Consider the following 20,713-nt stretch of genomic DNA (forward strand, 5'->3'; position numbering starts at 1 on the left):
CACCGTCACTTTCCTGCCGCTCGCCCTTTCCCACTTGCTATGCAAACATACCACGCAATGCCCTATTCCTTAACAGAGTTACGCAGGCAACACAGAGACTCCCAAACACTACTGATTTCTGAATGAATGGATATTTGGTGTTATTTTTGGCATTGAAATTTTTTTTGGCCTGGCAGGGGTTCATATTGTTATCATTATAGGTGAAACACTGATTCAGTATACATTCAGTAAACGTTGAATACAGTTAGACCTAGCAGTCTCTTTTAGATTAGGCAAGTTCAAAGTTCTGAAAACAACAGGGGTGTTTTGAATACACTCCCGTTTTCACAGGTAATTTGTTAGTCTGTCTCTCCCACTGCAGGAAATAATGGATTAATCCTGGAAGGCTATTGATGTAGCACTTTTTTCCTTATGAAAGTAACACAGCAATTATTTGTCCAATGAGAATTTGGTCGGACTAATTGACCAGGAGACTACAGCCCTTGTAATTTTAAGGATTTTAATGAGGTAAATTGAACATTTTTTGCTGAAAAAAAATAGAGAGAGATATAGATAGACACAATCAACAAAGTTTTCAAAGCAGAGTATTTCTGTATTTTATACCATGTCCAGAGGGGATCTTTAACGTCTTTCAAGTTGATCAAAGAAATATGTTAACTCAATGTATTTCTGTAAGTTGTCTGACAACGAGCTGTGCAGCTGCAGTGATTTTCATGTCACAATTTTTCTGGCTCTTTCATAGGGCGATGGAGTTCACCTTAATAATCCTGCCAACACAGCTCTGGTTGGGTCAGTTGTTTTTCCAACTGAGAAAAATCAGTGAGCACCACACCAGACCTCTTTGAACTGCTGAGTAAATCAGAAATGTGAGCAGAATTACAGATGGCTCGAAGCAGGCTATTCTGAAACCAACTAACCCTAACATAAGTTAGTTCCTCTCTGTGTGGCCACAGTGAAGAACATGATAAAGTTTCCCAAATCCCTCAGAAAAAGACTGAACCATGACTGATAAATTCTGCTGCGATGGACAAGGTACACATTAAGATTAAATGTAAGAATTATGTTAACATACATTGTTACACAAAATTATGATTAGGATTATGATGATTTCTTTACATTACAAAAAAAAGCAGCAGAAAGGGGGAAAAGAGGGTGGTTGCTGTCGAGGGTTAATGAGTTTACTGAAGGCAACAGGGCCTCAGGGTATCTAAGTTAATGGTTAATAGCTTAACTTGAATAAGACAGCTGTGTAGCTAAAGCTGGGTTATTCTGGGAATGTCATCATAGCTGCCTTGAAATGTGAAACATAAGAGTTTTTGTTACCTGAGTTATCAAACTGCAGCTGCTGGCAGGCTGAGGAGCTCTTCCAAGGGCAGCTGTACACAGCTCCTCTCTCCACAACACTGCTGGGGGATGAAGTGTTGGCCCGAGGAGCTCCAATCAGAATGTCTGACCTGAGGAGAGGAGAGGAGAGGAGCTCAAAACAAGCTTTTTCTAAGAAAAAGTTAGTGCTGAAACAATTTGTCAACAGTGGATTCATCGAGTGACAGAAAGTATTTACTAATCATTTCAGCATGAGATACAATATACAGAGGGGTGGCAAATAAAAACCCCAAAAGATCAGTACGTGGAAACCAATGCAGATGCAGGGTACCAGGACTCAGTGAATGGTTTGATGAGTATGAAAATGATGTGACTCACATGATATAGTCACACCAATGGGAGATTCAGGAATGAAGTTGTTAGACAGAGCTCTCCTTTACACTACTTAGACACTTTATGCTGGTGTTTTTTTAAGTTAACCCCTCTGTACGAATATCACAAGTGCTGCTCTGTGACATGAAGCTCAATTTGCAGTGCCGTACGAAAGCTTTCACCAGTGTCCAGAGTTAAACAGGATTTATCTTCCTAGCTTGGCTGTAAAGCAAAAGTGCTGTTCAGGGGATTATAATTCATGAGAAAAAAATGTTAACTGTTTACACTTCACAGGGCTTTGGCTCTGTTAGACTCTGCGCTGTTTATAGGACAGTGGTTCATTTAGACTGAGTCAGTTTTATTGATTTATTATGGCTGCTTTTTAGATTGTTAGGAAGCAGAGTCAGCGGAATGAGATTAAAACAACAGTAAAATAACAACTCTAGTAATCCATCAATAAGGTTAGTGTTGCATCTTAGTTGACAATCTAACAATTAACTTTAAAATGGAGCCACAAAATATGTTGTTTTATAAGGTGAAAGCAGAAATTGACTTTTTAAACATGGACAGTGCAAAAAGACTGAGTTGGCTGACCCCATACAAAACATTTAAGTTAGCCAATGAGAAAGCTTGAGAGAGAAAGAAAAAAAGCACATTATCAAAATAAACTTAAGAATAGTTTCCTCTGGTATTCAGGCCACAGTTTGTTTGAAATTATGCACACAAACATATGTTGAATGAAATTCTGGAGATATATTACAATGTTATGACTATTTTTATTTCTTTTGGCTTTTAAAGTAAGGTGCAAACTTGCTGTTTAGCACCAGGGACGCACTTAGCCTCTGCAGAACTCCTGCAGTCAGTTTGTGTAGTGGGCATAAATTAGGGACGAAATAAACTAAATGTATAATAAACTTGTTTTTTGACATTGCTGTTAAGAGCCACTTTGTTGCCTCTATCATTATCTTTTCAAACAGATACTGAATGAATACAGCAGGAAACAGGAACAGGAAATCTATAGACATATAGTTAAGAGTGTTTTATACCATTGACAGTTAACATCATCATGTTAAAAACATAAAAAACGAAAAGTGTAGTTTCGATTTAACCGGACGTTATGAATTCTGAATACTTGAATTAAAGACGTTGCTTTAATGGACAAGACGTCTTGTTGCCCGACGTGTTTAAACGCTGTAGCCTACATGTTGATTATTATCATCATCTAACATCACTCTGCTGGAAATCTTACTTTTGGTTGCTTGAGGGCTTGAAGAAGTCCACCGAGAAGCCGAAGTAGCTTCCCTCTGGTCCGGTATACACAGAGGGTTTGTCCACATCCAGGTTGAAGGAACCGCAGCGGTGGAAATGCAAACACGCCAGGGCGAGTAGTCCGAGAGCAATCCGTCCTCCTGCCATGGCTGCTGCTGGGAGACCTCTGTGAGTTAACTGACGAAAACACGGATCAAGATGACGCCAATCACTTAACAAGCCTCCTGTGCTCCGTGTCCACCGACGGAGTAACTTTAAACTGGTTTAAATTCTCAGTCTTCCTAACAGGAGCTCCCCTCCATAGCCGAACAGAAGTCGTCATTAACTGAACCACATTTCCGACTTGTAACTGTTACCGAAGCCTGGCGGCCGTTAGAAACAAAGCGCAGTTACAAGAGAGACTGAATTTAGTTTCGGTCTTAACGGCGTTTCGTTTGCCTGTTTTAGCCGATAAATCAGGAGATACACGGGAACAAGTAGGGAGAGGCCGCGATTATGTGAGTGTGTGTGTGTATGTGTAGAAATGTGTCATCGCGGGCGAGGCTTGTCCCAGCCAGCTGAACACAAGTCGACATCAATTACGTCACAGCCTACCCGACGTCCAGTTAATCCCTTTCAAAACAAAAGCATCACTGCCTGGTAGGGTGGAGTTGAGGTGAACACAACTGTTCTTTATTTAATCGCAGCCTTTGATAAATTGTGTTTAAGGACAAAAGGGACAGAATATGTAGCCAAATTTAAAGGACGGGTTCACAATTTTTCAAGTCAGTCTTAAAACAACAGTCAAGAGCCCAATGAAAATTGAAACATGTTTTTCTTGCTGTAATCATTCCTCCTGTTCATATTGACCTTAAGAAGATCCCTTCATAATGCAATTACAATTTAAGTGATGGAGGACAAAATCCACAGTCTTTCTGTGCAAAAATGTATTTAAAAGTTTATCTGAAGCCAATATGAAGCTTCAGCCGTCCAAATGAGTCAAATCAAGTAGATATCTTTCAACATTGCAGTCATTTTAGTGCCAAAGTCCCTCTTTTTGTTACTATATTTCCACTGCAGCTCAACAGGGAAACACTGTCCGAGGAAACACAAAGAGGGAATTTGATGCTAAAAAGATTAGTGTGGCACATATCCACTTGATATGACTGACTCAGACAGGTGAAGCCTCATATAAGCTTCAGATTGACTTTTAAATGCATTTTTGCACTAAATGACTGTGTGGACACACTGGATTTTGGCCTCCATCACTTACATTGAAAGCACATTTGAAGGGGATTTTTTAATAGCCAGTACGAACAGGAGGAATGGTTACAGCAGAAATCAGGACAGGTGAGAGGAAGAGCACATGAACACAGGAGGAGTGAAGGAACACACAAGGGAAACACAGAGCAAACCAAAATCCATGAATGCCTTCAGACCAGCAGTTAAGTGTTATTTAATGACATTTTGGGTTTTTTAAAAATATCACTGGGTAATTACTTTCCAGAAAACCTATTGATTAGCTCTGTGACTAGCTCTGTGTGAATGGAATGGTAGTACAGTACTTGAAAGACACAAACTGAGGCAAGGTTGTTGCAACCACTGAGGTCATGTAGTCTATATCTCTTATTTGAATTTGTTGATTTTAGCAAATTTACAGGCTGATTATGTTTAGACTCAATATACTTACTACTGGGCTACTTCTATCCAACAGAAAAATACATTCATAAGGAACTAGTTGAGTAAATAACCATGTTTAGGCCACTTCCTCATTTACTGTTCAATGCATCAATGTTAAATAAAAAGCTTTGCCTAAATAAAATATAGTTAAACATTTAAAACATTTTGTGATTTAAGTCAGGAAATATCTGATCAAAAATATCAGTAAACAAGAATCTGACCAAGCATTTGATACCAACTTTCAGTACTTGAAACTTTTCAATACCTGCCAGTATGGACACATATTGGTTGGAATTCAGAGTGAATGAATATATATAATAAATATATATAAATATAATAAATTAAATATAAAAATGTTTTAACACATTTATTACAGAACACATTGCTGAACACAATTTTCCAAAGCACATCTTGTTTTTTAGATTGCTGAAACTTTTATTTTCCTGTGAATGTTAACATGTGCTATAAGTCAATTTTCTTTTATTGACTTATAGCACATGTTAAAAGTTTGGATGCACCTTCCCATTCCCTTGAATGAGAAAGAGTGTCCAAACTTTTGACTGGTACAATTCATGCTTTCATTCCGAAGGCAAAGCTGTGTTTCCTGTGTTTTCCTGTCTGTCTTCATGCAACTTGACGCATTTGAGCCTTGATGCACAACAGGAAGTCCATTCCACTGCATCAAACAGAGGGAAAACACACTTCTACAAGGGGGGGGGGGGGGTTATCTGCCATGTCTCCTTACTTTACTGGATTAATACTGTCATGGGTTCATTCTGGGTCATTCTGGGTAACTTGTGATGATCAGCTGTTTTCTATATTTCCACAGAGTGTGAATGTGTGTGAAAGAGTATAATATATATAATCACTACTACTGCTAATAATAATATTGATAAAAATAGTGATAATTACTATATGACAGTTGCAGTTTTAGCAATAATATTCTAGCTTGTTAAATAAATATAAGATTAGAAGAACCAAGAAAGAATTAAATGGGACATTAAATTAATAAAAGGACAAAATGAGCTTTACTGCTTCAACTACTACTAACACTCTAACCTTTGCCACTACTATATATACTACTACCACTACTGCCACTATTGCTGATATAAAAGGGAACTTATCAACAGCAATACTTACTGAGTTACCAATGACATTACAATTGTGTGTGTCTATGTCTGCAGGGATTGTTGACTGATCCCACAGTTATGCGTTTTGTCAGAGCTGAATCAACAAACACAGGCTGCTCAATTCATATGGGCTGTGTTCATTTACCTATGTGCACGCACACACACACCACTCGTTTTAAATCTTTACAACCACATCTAAAAATGTCTGTCTGAAGACTGTACACATGTTTTGCCCATATTTAGTCAGTCAGTGATGGCAAAACTCAGAGTGTTTTGCTTTGTACCTTTAAGAATAGGTTCACACTTTTTCAAGTCTGTCATATGATACTCACGTGTTCATACGTAAACATAGCACAAAAAGTAAGGAAATTTGTGTTTGGTAGATTATTTCTTTGTTGTAACAATGCTTCTTGGCAATAAATCTTATACCGTTGGAAAGCCTGTTTATTTTCCTTTTAAATGATGCCACATTTGTAAGGAACATGCATTTGTGGGATGAGCAGCAGAGCTGAGTATGTGGGTTGCGCCCATGATAATATGCCAGATCTTCTCTGCCAATGCAGCTTATTTTGCTGTTGCTATTGACTCTTGTTTTGAGCTTCTTTTACCCCCAGGTGAGCATCGGCCCTGTAATGGGAAATTGCTGATCACTTAATAAACACACAAAGAGAGCATTGTTGTTGTTGTTGTTGTTGTTGGTTATGAAATAATGTATTCAAATAGTACAATCAGAAGTATAATGCATCATAGTTCTGGAGACAAAGCTACATACCACCTAGCTATCTTTTCTTTGTCTGAAAAGTTGGCACTTAGCCAGTCCCTTAAATACTAATTTAAAACATCTGTTTACTAACCTTATAGGTCAGCAAACAACCCTCAGATAGAAACAAAAGTCAAAAGTTCAACTAACCCAGGAACAGTCTTTTTTCACGACCATAAAAGACAGCACTCAAGCATGCACCAAGTAACATCACAAAATAACATTAGTACCATATTAAATTAAGAACAAACCACACTATCCTCTAAAAGCTTATCAGATTAACACATAAACATCTACATAACTATAGTTTATCTTATCACTGACTCAGTAAAAGTACAACAGGATAAACTAACTGTTGAATACACAACTGCCTCATCTTACACAGCAAAGAACTAAGTTTAGAATAAACATAGCACAGAGAAATTTCGAATAGGTGTGAAACACAAACTAACACTAAACTGAACTTAAACACTATCTGAAACATGTATGATATATACAAGAAATACATCAAATGATAACCTACTATTCAGTTTTCTTTCACAGCCCTGCTACAGTGGTCAGTAGGTGTCTGCTCCAAGAATCTGCATGCCACATTTGACTGATCTGGATAGCATTATTTGGAGTGAGCTCTAGTACCATCTCCAAAGTGAAGGCCAAGTTCCATATAACGGGGAATGTCAGAGACAGGCCGTGAAGTGGGTGTCCCAAAAAGACGACACCCCAAAAAGACCGTTTCCTCACTCTGTCAGCACTTAGGTACCATAGGCTGTTTTCTACAGATTTGCAGTCAAGGTTTGCAGGATGATATGGCCGACGGCTCTCCGCCCAGACAATCCGGAACAGACTGCACGCAGCCAATCTCCGGTCTCATAGGGCTGCCAGGAGGCCTGCCATGACTGCCCTTCACAGTCAGGCCCGTTTGCACTGGTGTCGGCAACACATGCACTGCAACCTGAACATGTGGAAGAATGTTATGTTCAGCGATGAGTCCAGATTATGCCTATGGCAGTTGGATCGTAGGGTCAAAGCGTGGAGAAGACGCGGAGAACGCTATGCTGATTGCTGCACTGATCTTTTGGTGGAGGCAGTGTGATGGTGTGGGGTGGCATCTCCCTCACTAGAAAAACGAGGCTTGTCATTGGAGGCAATCTCAATGCAGAGAGATATCGAGATGAGATTCTGCAACCAGTGGCAATCTCATATCTCCAAGGTCTGGGACCGAACTCTATCCTCCAAGATGACAACGCTCACCCCCACAGAGCGGGGTTTATCAGAGACTACCTCCAGAATTTGGAAGTGGAGAGGATGGAATGGCCTGCCAGCAGTCCTGACCTCAACCCCATTGAACACTTGTGGGATCAGCTTGGGCGTGTTGTTCGTGCCAGAGTGACCAAAACAACCACGTTGGCTGACTTGCGACAAATGCTGGGTGAAGAATGGGATTCCATCCCACAGCAATGTGTGACCAGGCTGGTGACCAGCATGAGGAGGAGGTGCCAGGCTGTTGTGGCTGTGTATGGTTCTTCCACACGCTACTGAGGCTCCTGTTTGTTAAATGAATAAATTGTTAAATTGCCAATATGTCTTGTTTCTTCAAACTTCAATCATCCAATCCACCAAACACCAAACAAGAGTCAATGGCAGAATAAGCTGTTTGGCATTGGCAAAGAAGATTTGGCATATTTTTCATAGGCGCAACCTACATACTCAGCTCTGCTGCTCATCCCACAAATGCATGTTCCTTATAAATGTGGCACCATTTAAAAGGGAAATAAACAGGCTTTCCAACAGTATAAGATTTATTGCCAAGAAGCATTGTTACAACAAAGAAATAATCTACCAAACACTAATTTCCTTACTTTTTGTGCTAAGTTTATATTGAAAGAGTTATTGGTCACTGTAATTTTTCCTCCTGTCCATACCATGAAGACATCTCTTCTTTTGTTAAAAGATTTCTTTCAGGCTTTTTGTCCTTATTTGACAGACATTGTAGAGACAAGAAGCTAGGGCGAGAGAGAGGGGTATGACATGCAACACAAGTCCCCTCATTGTAGTTATATGGTATGTGTCTTAACCATTAGGGCAAAGGGTGACCCATGAAGACATCTCTTATTAATTGCAATTACAATGTAAGTGACAAAGGACAAAATCTGCAGTTCTTGTGTGAATTTCAAAGTCCAGCCAAAGCAAATATTAGACTTCAGAAGACTGACCTAGTCAAATCAAATGGATATCTTCCAAAGACACTGTATAACAATATTCTCTATCAGTTTTTTTTTTACTATCCCTCCAACCAAGCTCGACAGGAAAACACTGTCTTGAGAAAGGAAGATACCCACATATTTTTAGTCAGACTGATGAAATCTCATATACAGATGTGGCTGAAAATATTGGTACACTTCCACATTTTTAAAAAAAAACTTATTTGTGAAACTAAACTAATTTCTATATTAAGTTGAAACTGACAGAAGTATATGGTATCCATTATTCTTTATTTCACAATGAATATAACTGAAACTTTGCTTTTGATTTACAGTTTAACATATTATTTAATACAGTATTACAGAGGGAAGGTTACCTCTTGGATATTAATTTGGCTGACTGAGTAACACTTCAGATATGACTCCTTTTAGAGAGTATAGTGGAGACCTAAGCAACCTATAAGGGGTGTGAATAACTCAGAGCAAGGCATCTGATGCAGTTAACATCCTTTACTCATGGTGGAATGGGCAGTGCTACCAGTGGTCTGCAATGAACAGAAATTATAGACATAACACAAAATACAGGAATTAGTACAATAATGTCATTACCATAATCTACATAGGGATAATATCAAATAATACTGATTTAAAAGTTCTTATATCTTGCCATGAAAAAGGTTGTATGGACATGCCCTTATTCGTCAATAATCCGCAAGTATGCAACTGCCTCATAAGCTCTCTGCCATGCGTCACAGAATACATGGAGGTCCCTCGTCACTGTTGCAGAGTCGGCCCATGGTGGGTTGTAGCACCAAGGAATCTCCACTTTGTTCAGGTCACATAGCTCGACTTCCCATGCTTGCCATCTTTTCAGTAGGTCTTGCTGCTGAATAGAGTCATCCCAACCTTGCTCAGTCTTCCAGAGATCTTGTACCAAAACCTTGGCACAGGTAGTGTACGGAAGTAAGTAACCCAACGGATCACACCAGGGATGCAAGCACCTTGTGTATGTGTCTCAAAGTGGGCAAGGAAGATTCTAGTGTTTGACTCTTGTACCGTAGGGTGTCTCGTAAGCAGTCCCAGCGCAGGCCTAATGTGGGTTCCTGGAGGTCAGGGCTTTCCTTAGAAAGCCACAGCTCGCAACTTTGAGATCTAGCTTCACTGGTTCACAGGTGCTCTATGACAATAATGTCATCGCTTGCCCACTGTCTAATCTCAAAGCCACTTGCAGAAAGCAGTTCCCTTATCTTGTTCACCAGGTTCCGGGCTTCATTCACTGTCCCAAGACTCTGTAGGCAATTGTTCACGTACAACGCCTGTTTGATGGACTCCAAGATGTCTTCATTGCCTATCTTGTTGTCTTGCACATGTCGTTGTAGTGCGTAGGTAGCACAGCAGGGACAGAACGTCATGCCAAAGGGCAACACCTGCCACTCATACACTGTTGGTTCTTCAGTCCTCACCAAATCCCTCCAAATGAAGCAAAGCAGTGGCCTGTCAGTGGGAAAAAGCCTTACCTGATGGAACATGGCTTTAATATCCCAACTGACAGCCACCGGTCGCTGATGGAATCTAAGAAGCACTCCAAGGAGGGAAGGACTGAGAGTGGGCCCTGGGAGCAACTAACTATTCAATGACTGTCCCTTGTAGTGAACGAACAGTTAAAGACAATCCTGTCTTTACTGTTGTGTGAGACTGCATGATGAGGCAAATACCAGGACTCCTTTGACCTTTCGACATCCTAAGGTGGTACTTTGGCCACATATCCATTCTGTTCGAATTTCCACATCCCTGTGCAGTAGACTTCTGCCAGATATGGGTCCTTGAGGAGTGTTCTTTCACAATTTCAGAGAATTGGGCAGAACTGCCTCCTTAGGGGCTCGCAGATCCTGGAGATTAGGTTGGCAAAGGAGGGGGGTAGCATAACAACTTACTCCATTCACTTTTATTTTGGTAGTGGCTGATGCTAGGAGCTCTAGGGCTTGCTGATCTTGTTTAGATCTGGTCACTAGCTTCTGGTTGAGGTAAGAAAATACATCAATCTGCCACAACTTCTCAACATGGTGGTGAAGCTCAGCTTCTGGGTTGACTACCTTGGTCAAGAGACATTGCTTTTTGTGCCCTGGGCTCTCCATGTGGCTTGCGGGACCCTGCAATGCCCAACCAAGTCTGGTCCGGACTGCAATGGGGCCCCCTTGTGGACTACTACTCACTGGATATAAGGGCACCAGTAGGTGGGCCATGTCAGATCCAATGAGGATTTGAGGCTGGTCTTTATGCGCTGGCAGAGGAGGTAGGTCACAGAGATGTCTGTACCTCCTTTGAAGTGACTCAACAGGATACGAGTGCTCAGATAGCCCTAGGTGATCAGCGGTGAAAGTATGGTGTATCCAGTATCTTTGTGAGGGTTTGGAGATTGGGGAGATCTCTAAAGACACACTAGCTCCTTGGATCTGAAGGATGTCTTGGCGGACAGTTCGCAAGAGTAGAGTTTCTGGAACAGACTTCAGTTTTAAGCTCTGTACGGCTGGCTGCAAGACAATACTGCGCTCCGAACCATCATCCTCGACGGCGTATGTCTCCATAGATTGTTTCCCATTATTGAGAATGACCTTTATGATCTTATAGCATCACCTTATTTGGATGACTAGGACGATCCATATAAAGCTTCTTAGGCGGAACTTGGACCATAAGAACGCTCTGATTGCACTGCTGTGCAACATTGTGTAGGACAGTGAGATGCTGTTCCTTGCAGGTATTGTAAGGGTTCCTCAGGGTACAAGAATCCGGTACATGAGCAAGTGCACACCACCAGCACTGTTTGTGTTCCTGGATCCATTTAACCTTCAGTGGGGAAGGCTTTGAATTGGGTGCAGGCGCTGAGGAAGTTATCCTTTGTGTCACAATATGGGCAATAAGGCCTGACCTTATTGTCCTTCTTAGGATGCTGATGAGATGGACCTTCTCTTCTCTCTTGGTTGGTGTTGAGATAGATTGTTGTGGTCTTCTCTTTGAAGTGGGTGGTTGTGCGCTGCTTTGTACTAGCTGGTGCGGCTGGCAAAGCTTGGAGTGCTCTAGTGTAAGGCTCTGGGTCATGCATGTATGCCTTGGCAAGTTTCAATGCACTCGGGAGCTTGAAGTGGCCCAATAACACCTGGTATTTTTACGGCTCATTCAGGTGCTTGTGGTTGCTCATGAGGTTGTCAAGAACCCTCTTGAGGAGTGCAAAGTCGCTCTCTTTGCTGCTCTCAAAGGTAGGCAATGTAGGCTTCAGAACACCATATGATGAAGCAATCAGCAGGTCAAGGTAAGGTACAGGAGTGGAACCAGCTGGTGGATACATCACAGCAGATACTGCATGGTAGGGCGGAGCAGGCTGGTGCCTGCTATGAAAGGGACCTGTTAGCTGGATATTCTGCGGGCTACATTAGGAGAGAATGGCATTGGCCTACCTATGGCATCATGAAGAGACTGCAAACTCCATGTCGCAATGTTGGCTGGCTCAATATGTTGTTAAGAGAGAGGAGGAATTAATGGGATTGAGCAGGGTTATACTGGATCTGGGGATGCGAAGATGCTCTGAACACAGGAGATGGCGCCCTATCGTCCTCTGTAACAGTACAAGTAGCAGGGTGTGCTGAATCCGAAGACTGAATATTAGACACTGCTGCATACTCAATTTGGGGGTCATGTTGGCTATCAAATGGTAAATGGACTGCACTTGTATAGCGCCTTTCTAGTCTTCCAACCACTCAAAGTGCTTTTACACTACAAATCATATTCACCCATTCACACATATTCATACACTGAATGGGTACAGGGGCTACCATGCAAAGTCCCAACCTGCCCATCAGAAGAAATCTAATCATTCACACACTGATGGCACAACCATCAGGAGCAATTTTGGGGTTAAGTATCTTACTAAAGGACACATCGACATGAAGACTGGAGGAGCCAGGAATCGAACCACCGATCTTCCGGTTAGTGGACGACCCGCTCTACCTCCTGAGCCACAGCTGCCCCCAAGCCAAGTTATCAAGAGGTGTGGAGTGAAGGGGGTAGGTGGAATAAGGGTGGTCCTTATGCTCTCTGGAATCTCCATCGACCACCTGGAGGTTGCAGCCCTAAACACTTGTTGGTAGTTGAGGCTGAAACTCTGGAACAGCAGCATGATGGTCTGTCATTGGCGGTTTGAGAGGTACTTTCCCAATATTCTCAGACTATGTTGGGACAGTGGGAGGAGTCTGCTTCACGAGTAACTCTGGGCAATGTGGTTGTGTCCACTTATCAGTACCTACAGCGGCATCTGGGACTAAGGCAAATGCACCTACATCTCCCTCCTGTGGTAATGAAGATAAAAGTCGTGCTCTCTCGAACTCAATCTCTTTCATCTTGAGGCGACGATGCTGCTCCATCCTTCTTGTAATAACTTCCCGTTTCTTATGGGCTATCTCTTGGTGGAGCATTGCCTCTCTAGCTTGAGCATCTAAATGCTGGCATTCCTCTTCAGCATGGTCTTCCTCCTCAATCTGTCGATGTAGCTCCTTCAGTTCAAGACGTTTAACCTTTTCATTCAACACTGCAACCTGCCAGGCTGTGAGACCACTCTCACCTATCCTACTGGATGAGGAAGAGCCGCTGTGTGCATGTGGCACATTAGACTTGGGCTTTGAAGATAGATGACTATGGAACAAACTGGGCTGTGTCTCCCTATCTTCTTGGGGCAGGTTTGTTGGAGGCAGCTCAGCCATGGGGAGGTAGCCAACAGCTTAATCCGACAGGTGTGGTGGAGGTCTAATCTCCCTGGCAGGTCTCTGGTGTACCATTTGTGGATGGGCACCAACATAGGTATCCTCAGGCTCCATTATCGTCAGCAATTACTCAATCTGGCTCGAAGGACCACTTATTACAAAGAGAAGGTTACCTCTTGGATATTAATTTAGCTGACTGAGTAACACTTCAGATATTACTCCAGTTAGAGAGTATAGTGGAGACCTAAGCAACCTATGGGGAGTGTGAATAACTCAGATCAAGGCATCTGATGCAGTTAACATCCTTTACTTATGGTGTAATGGGCAGTGCTACCAGTCGTCTGCAATGAACAGAAATTACAGACATAACACAAAATACAGGAATTAGGAATTGATTACAATTGAAATAAACAGGAAATACATATTTCGTATATATAATTCACCAACCAGGTAGACATTCACACACTGCGACACATTGTTTAACATCCACCATCCACCAAGGAAAAGAAAGAAAAGAAACAAAGCTAACAACATGTGCCTCTCAGCAAGTAGGTGGGGTTTTCCAGTCTGGTCTGTAAGGGTCTGTATCCTAGCAACTACTTAACAACAGTGGCAGCCTCTTTTTCATCCATGGGACGTTTGCACATACAGTAAAACATATTTTGTAGCACAGCCTTTGGAGGCAATAACTGTAGTCAAGCACTTTCTGTAACTCTGAATAAGGTTTCTACACTTCTCCACTGGTAGTTCAGCCCACTCTTCTTGAACAAACTGCTCCAGTTCCAGTGCCGCCTCCCAACTGCAAGTTTCAGCTCTTCCCACAGATGTTCATCGGGATTCAGATCAGGACTCATAGCAGGCCACTTCAGAAAAATCCAACATTTTCTTCTCATCCACTCCTGGGTGCTTTTTGATGTATGTTTGGGGTAATTATCCTGCTGGAAGACCCATGACCAGCAACCAAGACACAGCTTTCTGACACTGGGCGGTATGTTTCACTCCAACATGCCTTGATAGTCTTCTGATTTCATTGTGCCTTGATAACATTCAAGGCACCCAGTGCCTGGGGCAGCAAAGCAACCCTAAACCATCAGTGAGCCTCCTCCATGTTTCACAGTAGGCATGGTATTCTTTTCTTTGAAGACTTCATTTTTTCTTCTGTAAACATAGGGTTGGTGTGATTTACCAAAAAGCACAAATTTTGTCTCATCTGTCCAAAGCACATTCTCTCAGAAGGACTGTGGCTTGTCAACATGTTTTTGGCTAAGTCCAGTCTGGCTTTTTTGTGTCTCCCCCTTAGAAATGGGGTCTTCGTGGGTCTTCTACCATGGGGCCCATTTTCATTCAGACAGCGACGAATGGTGCGACTTGAAAGTTTTCCGTGTTTCTTTCTCAACCATTCAAGCAATTCTTCTGTTCAATTTCGGGCCAATTTTCCTCTTGCAACCACGTCCAGAGATGCTGGCTACAGTTTCATGGGCCTTAAACTTCTTAATAATATTGGCAGCAGTGGTCACAGGAACATCAAAATCTTTGGAGATGGTCTTGTAACCTTTACATTGACAACGCTTGGCTATTACCTTTTTTCTAATGTCTTCAGACCACTCTCTAGTTTTCCTTCTGTTTTCCATGTTCACTGAGATGCACACAGTGGCACAAAATAGCACAGTGAGTAATTTTCTGAGTGATTATAAGATTGAAAACACCTGTGATACTTATCAAAATGCTATAGTCTGCTTAAAGTATCACTACAAATCAATTATTTCTTACAACTTATAATTTTGACCAGGCTATTTTAGAATGTTTTTGTAGAATAAGCATGAATTCAGTTTTTTGTTTTGTTCTACTGCAAACCAAACATCAACATGGATTGATATTAAATATCTTTTAATTTCAACACTGTTCAGGATGAATGGTACATTATTTAAATAGAATGCAAGGGTACCAATAATTTCAGACATGTCTGTAGCTTTGGCTGAATTTTAGAATGTATATTTACACAGAACAAAAACTGTGTATCTCTTACTTTCAAATTGTTTTAGGAAGAGATTTCTTCAAAGACAGTATAGACAGGAGGAACAATTACAGCTGCTAGTAACTTTCAATTTACATATGGGATGTGAGCATTGTTTCAAGACAGACTCAAAAAAATGTGAACCTATTCTTTTAAAGGTTCTATATGTAGGAATCAGAAATTCCTTTTCATTAGTGACACCTAAGGCCATTGAGTAAGCTGTAAAGAACATCCTGGTGCTCGCGCTCGCATGCTCCTGTAGTTGTGGCACAAGACCATTGCCGGTGATGTCTTTTTTCTCGCTTACACTTCTCATAATTACATAAAAGATCTCTCTCGTTGTGTTCTACACCATGTTTCAGCAAAGCGTCTCTCCCTCACAGTCAGTCAGCCAGCCCTGTGCATTTTGCTAACACACAAACACACACACAGAGACTCCTACTGCACTGTGGCCGCTGGCCGGTGAGAGCCAATCCGCACCGCCCAACTTGCACAAATATGTGTTAATCAACCACCCGAACTACACCAGACACGCAAACCACCAACTTTTTTTTTTACCAACCGTGTTTACTAAACACCAATAGGCTCAGCGAGCTGTGGCTGGGGAGCAACATGCTGTTTGTTGCGAAATGTGTGCTTATTACGACCTTTGGACTACCAACAGGAAAAACAAAAGGGGTAAGCTATGTTCTGCTATCGCTCTGGAGCTTGTTTTCTGCTCCTTTGTTGAGGAAATAAACTTGTCACTGCAGCTGTGCTTTGTTTTGCAATGTGTAGTGGTTGACGGAAGCAGCTAGCTGTCTCATTATCTGGAGAGCTAATATCTGCAGGATGTTTCTAGTCGGATAGTACCGTTTTTGTTGTTTCGTTATGCCAGTTGTTTGTTGATGTCAGCAGGAGAGAGGCAGGGTACTTGGGAGCATGCAAAAACATCACTTCCATTGGATTTTCATGGAAAATCCAACCTGGGGCCATCATATACAAATCAGTCCACAGGCTCTTACAGACAACCGAGAAAGTTGTTGTATTGTATTTATTGGGACCACGTACAGTGTTAAACATAAATGTTAACATTTGATGTGCTGCAGCAGAGTCAGCTTTAGCAAATTTTCATCTGCACTCCCTTACAATTAAAACATATAACCCCACAATAACAAACAGTACAAAGCAAAAAACACACAGGACACATTATACAAAATACAAAGCTACACACAATAGCACATCAAATGTCAACTAGAAATTAATAATGTAAGCTTAAAAGTAAGATTATTTGCGTTCATGAGAAGACTATGAGATCAAATTTAGATTCAGTGGTTACAGAGCTGAGTAGTTTTTAGCAAAATTTTTAATTTGGTTTAGCACAGCTCTCCATATCATCAGGTAGGACATTCCACTGAGTTGTGGCTTTCACAGAGAAAGCTGACTGCCCAAATGCAGTGCAATGAAATGTTATGGTACAATCTTGTATAGAGAATATTCTGGAGGATCTAGTAGAACTAACTGAGCAAGTGTACACAAAGTCAAATAGTGGAGGAGGGGCAAAACCATATAAAATTTTATAAACTAAACTCAAATTTGAGAATAATTTAAAATTCTCAAAGCTCAGTAAATTGTATTTCTCCAGTACCTTACAGCAATGGAAATACATTGGTGTTTTGTCCAGAGTTTTTAGAGTTTGTTTGTATAAGGACTCAAAAGGTTTTATAGCCTTTTCTCCAGCCTGCCCCCAACATGTAATGCAGTAAGACATATGGGAAAGAATCATAGCATGCGTAAATATCTTGGCTGCATCCAAAGAGAGACAGTTTCTAATATGTCTAAAATTTGCTAAGTTGTATTTTATGGTTTTAGCCATTTTTTTTAAACATGTTTAAGTTTGAACAAGTTTAAATTTGGATCCAGTGTCACACCAAAATATTTAAAATCAGTGACTATGTCAGTCCTTTCACCTTTGATGAGAATATCAGTGTTAGGAGGTTGTACCATGGTTTTAGAGAAAACCATACCCTTTGTCTTGTTTACATTTAGACTCAGACATGATTGATCAAGCAAAAGTGTGATACTTTCCAATGCAATTGTTAGCTTATCAGAGGACAGTACATCATCCCAGTTCAAGCTGTTAATTTCACTGAAAATTCTTCTTGCTTAGCGCTGAGTATACATTGAAGGATCATTATCTTAGATGCCATGATCCTAAATTTATTTTAGTCAGTTTTCTTACATCTGATAAACCAGTGATTAAATTATAACTTTTAGTTATTCTTTCTGGTTTGTATTGTTTCTGGTAAATTTCAGATCAATTAGTGTACTGGAGCATTTTGCAATCCTAGTTGGGCCTTTTACTAGTTGTTGTAGTTGGAATTTCTCTGTGATCATTTTTAGTTTTTTCCTCTTAGATTTATCCTCCCAGTTAACATTAAAATCACCCATAAGTAATAATTCTTTGTTGAGATTGCACTCTTTCAAGACTTCTGTGAGTTCTGTGAGACACCTATGATGTCAAAAGACATTTGTCGGGTTAACATTATTTTTATCCCAACATATTCTAATGTGTTACCCACATTGTAAACCACACGTTCACATTTGATGTTGTCTTTCACATAAAAAAACACACCTCTCCCTCTTCCATCAGGTCTGTCTCTTCTGAAACATTGGTATTCAGGCACCATGGACACACTCACAGGAGTTGTTTGTTTCAACTATGTTTCAGTCAGACAGAGAAAGTCCAGATTTGAGTCAGACAGAAGATGAGTTAGCTGATTGCTCTTTGCAGTAATGCCTCTGATATTAAAATGTCCACCAATACCCCTCTCGGTTTAAGCTTCAGGTCCCATAAGATTTTTGTATGATTGACAGTTTGGAAGGTTTTGATTAACCTCTGCCTCCTCACTGCAGGGTTTCGAGACACAGTGGTGTCAGCAGCAGGTTTTGTGAGAGAGACACTGGACCTATCAAGGTCTCCACAGCCCAGTAGCGAAAAGTTTAGTCTGTTAAGGGAGACCCCCCGGGTCAGAAAATTCATGCTCACTCATCACCGGCACCAGGTCATGAAGAGGAGACCTGCTGTTCTCCGAAACGAGGTGGCAAATGACCGGTCCACTGGATTGGAGATTCGCTCTAGTACCTGGGCTCATCCGTGCCGCAGAAATAAATTGCAAAATATCCCAGTAAGTTATGATAAAAACTCACTGTAGGAGCATCAACTGACCATGAGCCAGTTCCAAGCCCAATCACTTGGTGTCCCAGCTATTTTCCATCAACATTGATTGCTCTGACCAGACACACACAGGCAATACAGCAGTGAGTACCAACAGTAGTCCAGAAAGCACTCCATGAAACACAGCCGAGGTCTTTTTGCTGATGAAACACTGCTTTGAATTTGACACACTTTTTGACAGGTATGCTCTGTGGTATGATGAACGGCCTATGCAGTGCTATGCAGCAATCCCATCCAGGTTCCCAGAGGCCCGAGGGTAGAAGCTCCTCTTAAGCCCCTCAGCACCAGCCCGGTGCACCCGAAACCTCCTCTCAACCTCAGTGGAGAGAAAAGGCCACAATCTGGGTGGTCAGAATCCCCAGTAGATCCATGTGGCCAGGATCGTTTCCTTCGATGTTGAGATGGATGTACAGATGGTCTTGCTTGTCCATGTGGTCAGGATCCCAGCTGGTGTTTATCCGCTCCATCTTTTCCTCAATGTTTAATCTGATGTTTACATTTGAAAACCTGGACCGGCCTGGTAGTTTTCATATTGTTGTTTTCATAAAAAAAAACTCCTCTTCTTCTGTTAGCTTCTTTAGTGCTGTATCTCCTTTTGAACATTGGTAACAGCAGGTAGCAGTTAGCAGTTGACAGCTAGTTGTTTTGATCTGAAAAATATATCCAAAGATGATATTTTCTCTTGTGTTCTTGCTGATCAATGCTATTACTTCTTCTTTAGAGTCCTTTCTGAAGATTATTGAAGGTTATTTTGCGAAATGTTTCACTTTTTTAGTTCCAAGTTTGAGATGTAATCAGGCACTCACTCCCAGTGCAGCCACTACTCCGGAATCTTCAAGTTGGGGAAAGTCTCATTTTTTACATTACATTCACTTATCGGCAATAGAAAAAAACAATTAAAACATATAAATTGCTTCACAATTCTACATATAGAATCTTTAATCGTATTGAACACCCTGCATTTTACATCTGATGTAAGAACAAGGTATACATAGGTATAGTCAGCAAAGTATTGCTTAAGTATCAAAAGTGAAAGTGCCCCATTGTGCAGCAGAATGGCCCCTGTCATTGTTATTTTCTTATGTATTATATTACTGGATTATTAATAGTAATTGCAGAAACATTTAAGCAGCATTTCAATGCTATATATGGTTGAGATTAAGTTAATTATAACTACTTTATATACTCTTGGTTATCTATCTATCACAATGCATCATATTTTTTAAACTGAGCTTTTTTTTTTTTTTTTCAACATATTTTCTTCTAAATAGAAGTCAAAGTCATGACGTCACATCTAGGCTAGCAACTTTTCCACTAACTTTTGCAATTCAATGCAATTTCTCATTCAGCATGTCTGCCATCTGTCTTTCTGAACAAAAAAAGCATGTTCCTGGAGTTTACTGTCCATATTCTAGGACAAGTTGGCTACAAAAAACTATAGCCCCCATAAAAATTTACCAGCATAGCATCTAAGTCAAGACAGGCCAGTCCAAGTTAAGTCCAGGTCCAACAAGTCCCACATCAAGTCCCAAGTCAAGATTGGAAAGTCTCTAGTCAAGTCCCAAGTTAAGACAGGTAAGTCCCAATTCAAGTGCAGTTCAGAACACTCACAAACCAAATCCTGAATCCAGATGCCACATGTCCCAGTTCAAGTCCTTAGTCAAGATAGTGAAGTGTCAAATAAAGACAGGTCAGTCCAAGTTAAGACTAGGTCAAGTCAAGTCCCAAATTAAGACAGGTGACTCCCACAAGTCCCAAGTCAAGTCCCCAGTCAGAAAAAGAAGACATAAGTCAGGATTGGCAAATCACCAATTATTTTCATGGGATTATGCACTAATGGAAACATACTTATGAAGATTGTATTCCATTTCTGCCAAGTCCATTCTGCTAGATGCCACAAAATTCTACACACTGCAGCTTTAAGCCACATGGAAGTTCAAGTCAAGACAAACAAGTCCTAAGCCATGTCCAAAGTCAAGAAAGGTAAGAACAAAGTCAAGTCAAGTTCAAGTCCTAA

The 20,713-nt window shown here is 41.0% G+C and overlaps 1 protein-coding gene across 1 annotated transcript in view; it reads right to left on the reverse strand.

Annotated features, from left to right (window-relative positions):
- itgav (integrin, alpha V) overlaps positions 1–3,527 on the reverse strand; it is an 81,261-nt gene extending 77,734 nt beyond the window's left edge. Inside the window, exons 1-2 of the mRNA XM_067604592.1 lie at positions 2,945–3,527; positions 1,324–1,454 (exon numbers count right to left, since the gene is read on the reverse strand). Coding sequence (XP_067460693.1) covers positions 1,324–1,454; positions 2,945–3,111 — 298 coding nt within the window. The 5' untranslated portion in view covers positions 3,112–3,527. The remainder of the gene's footprint in view (positions 1–1,323; positions 1,455–2,944) is intronic.
- Positions 3,528–20,713: the final 17,186 nt, after the last annotated feature.

This window comes from Thunnus thynnus, chromosome 11, assembly GCF_963924715.1.
Source record: "Thunnus thynnus chromosome 11, fThuThy2.1, whole genome shotgun sequence".
In the NCBI taxonomy this organism is placed as follows: Eukaryota; Metazoa; Chordata; class Actinopteri; order Scombriformes; family Scombridae; genus Thunnus; species Thunnus thynnus.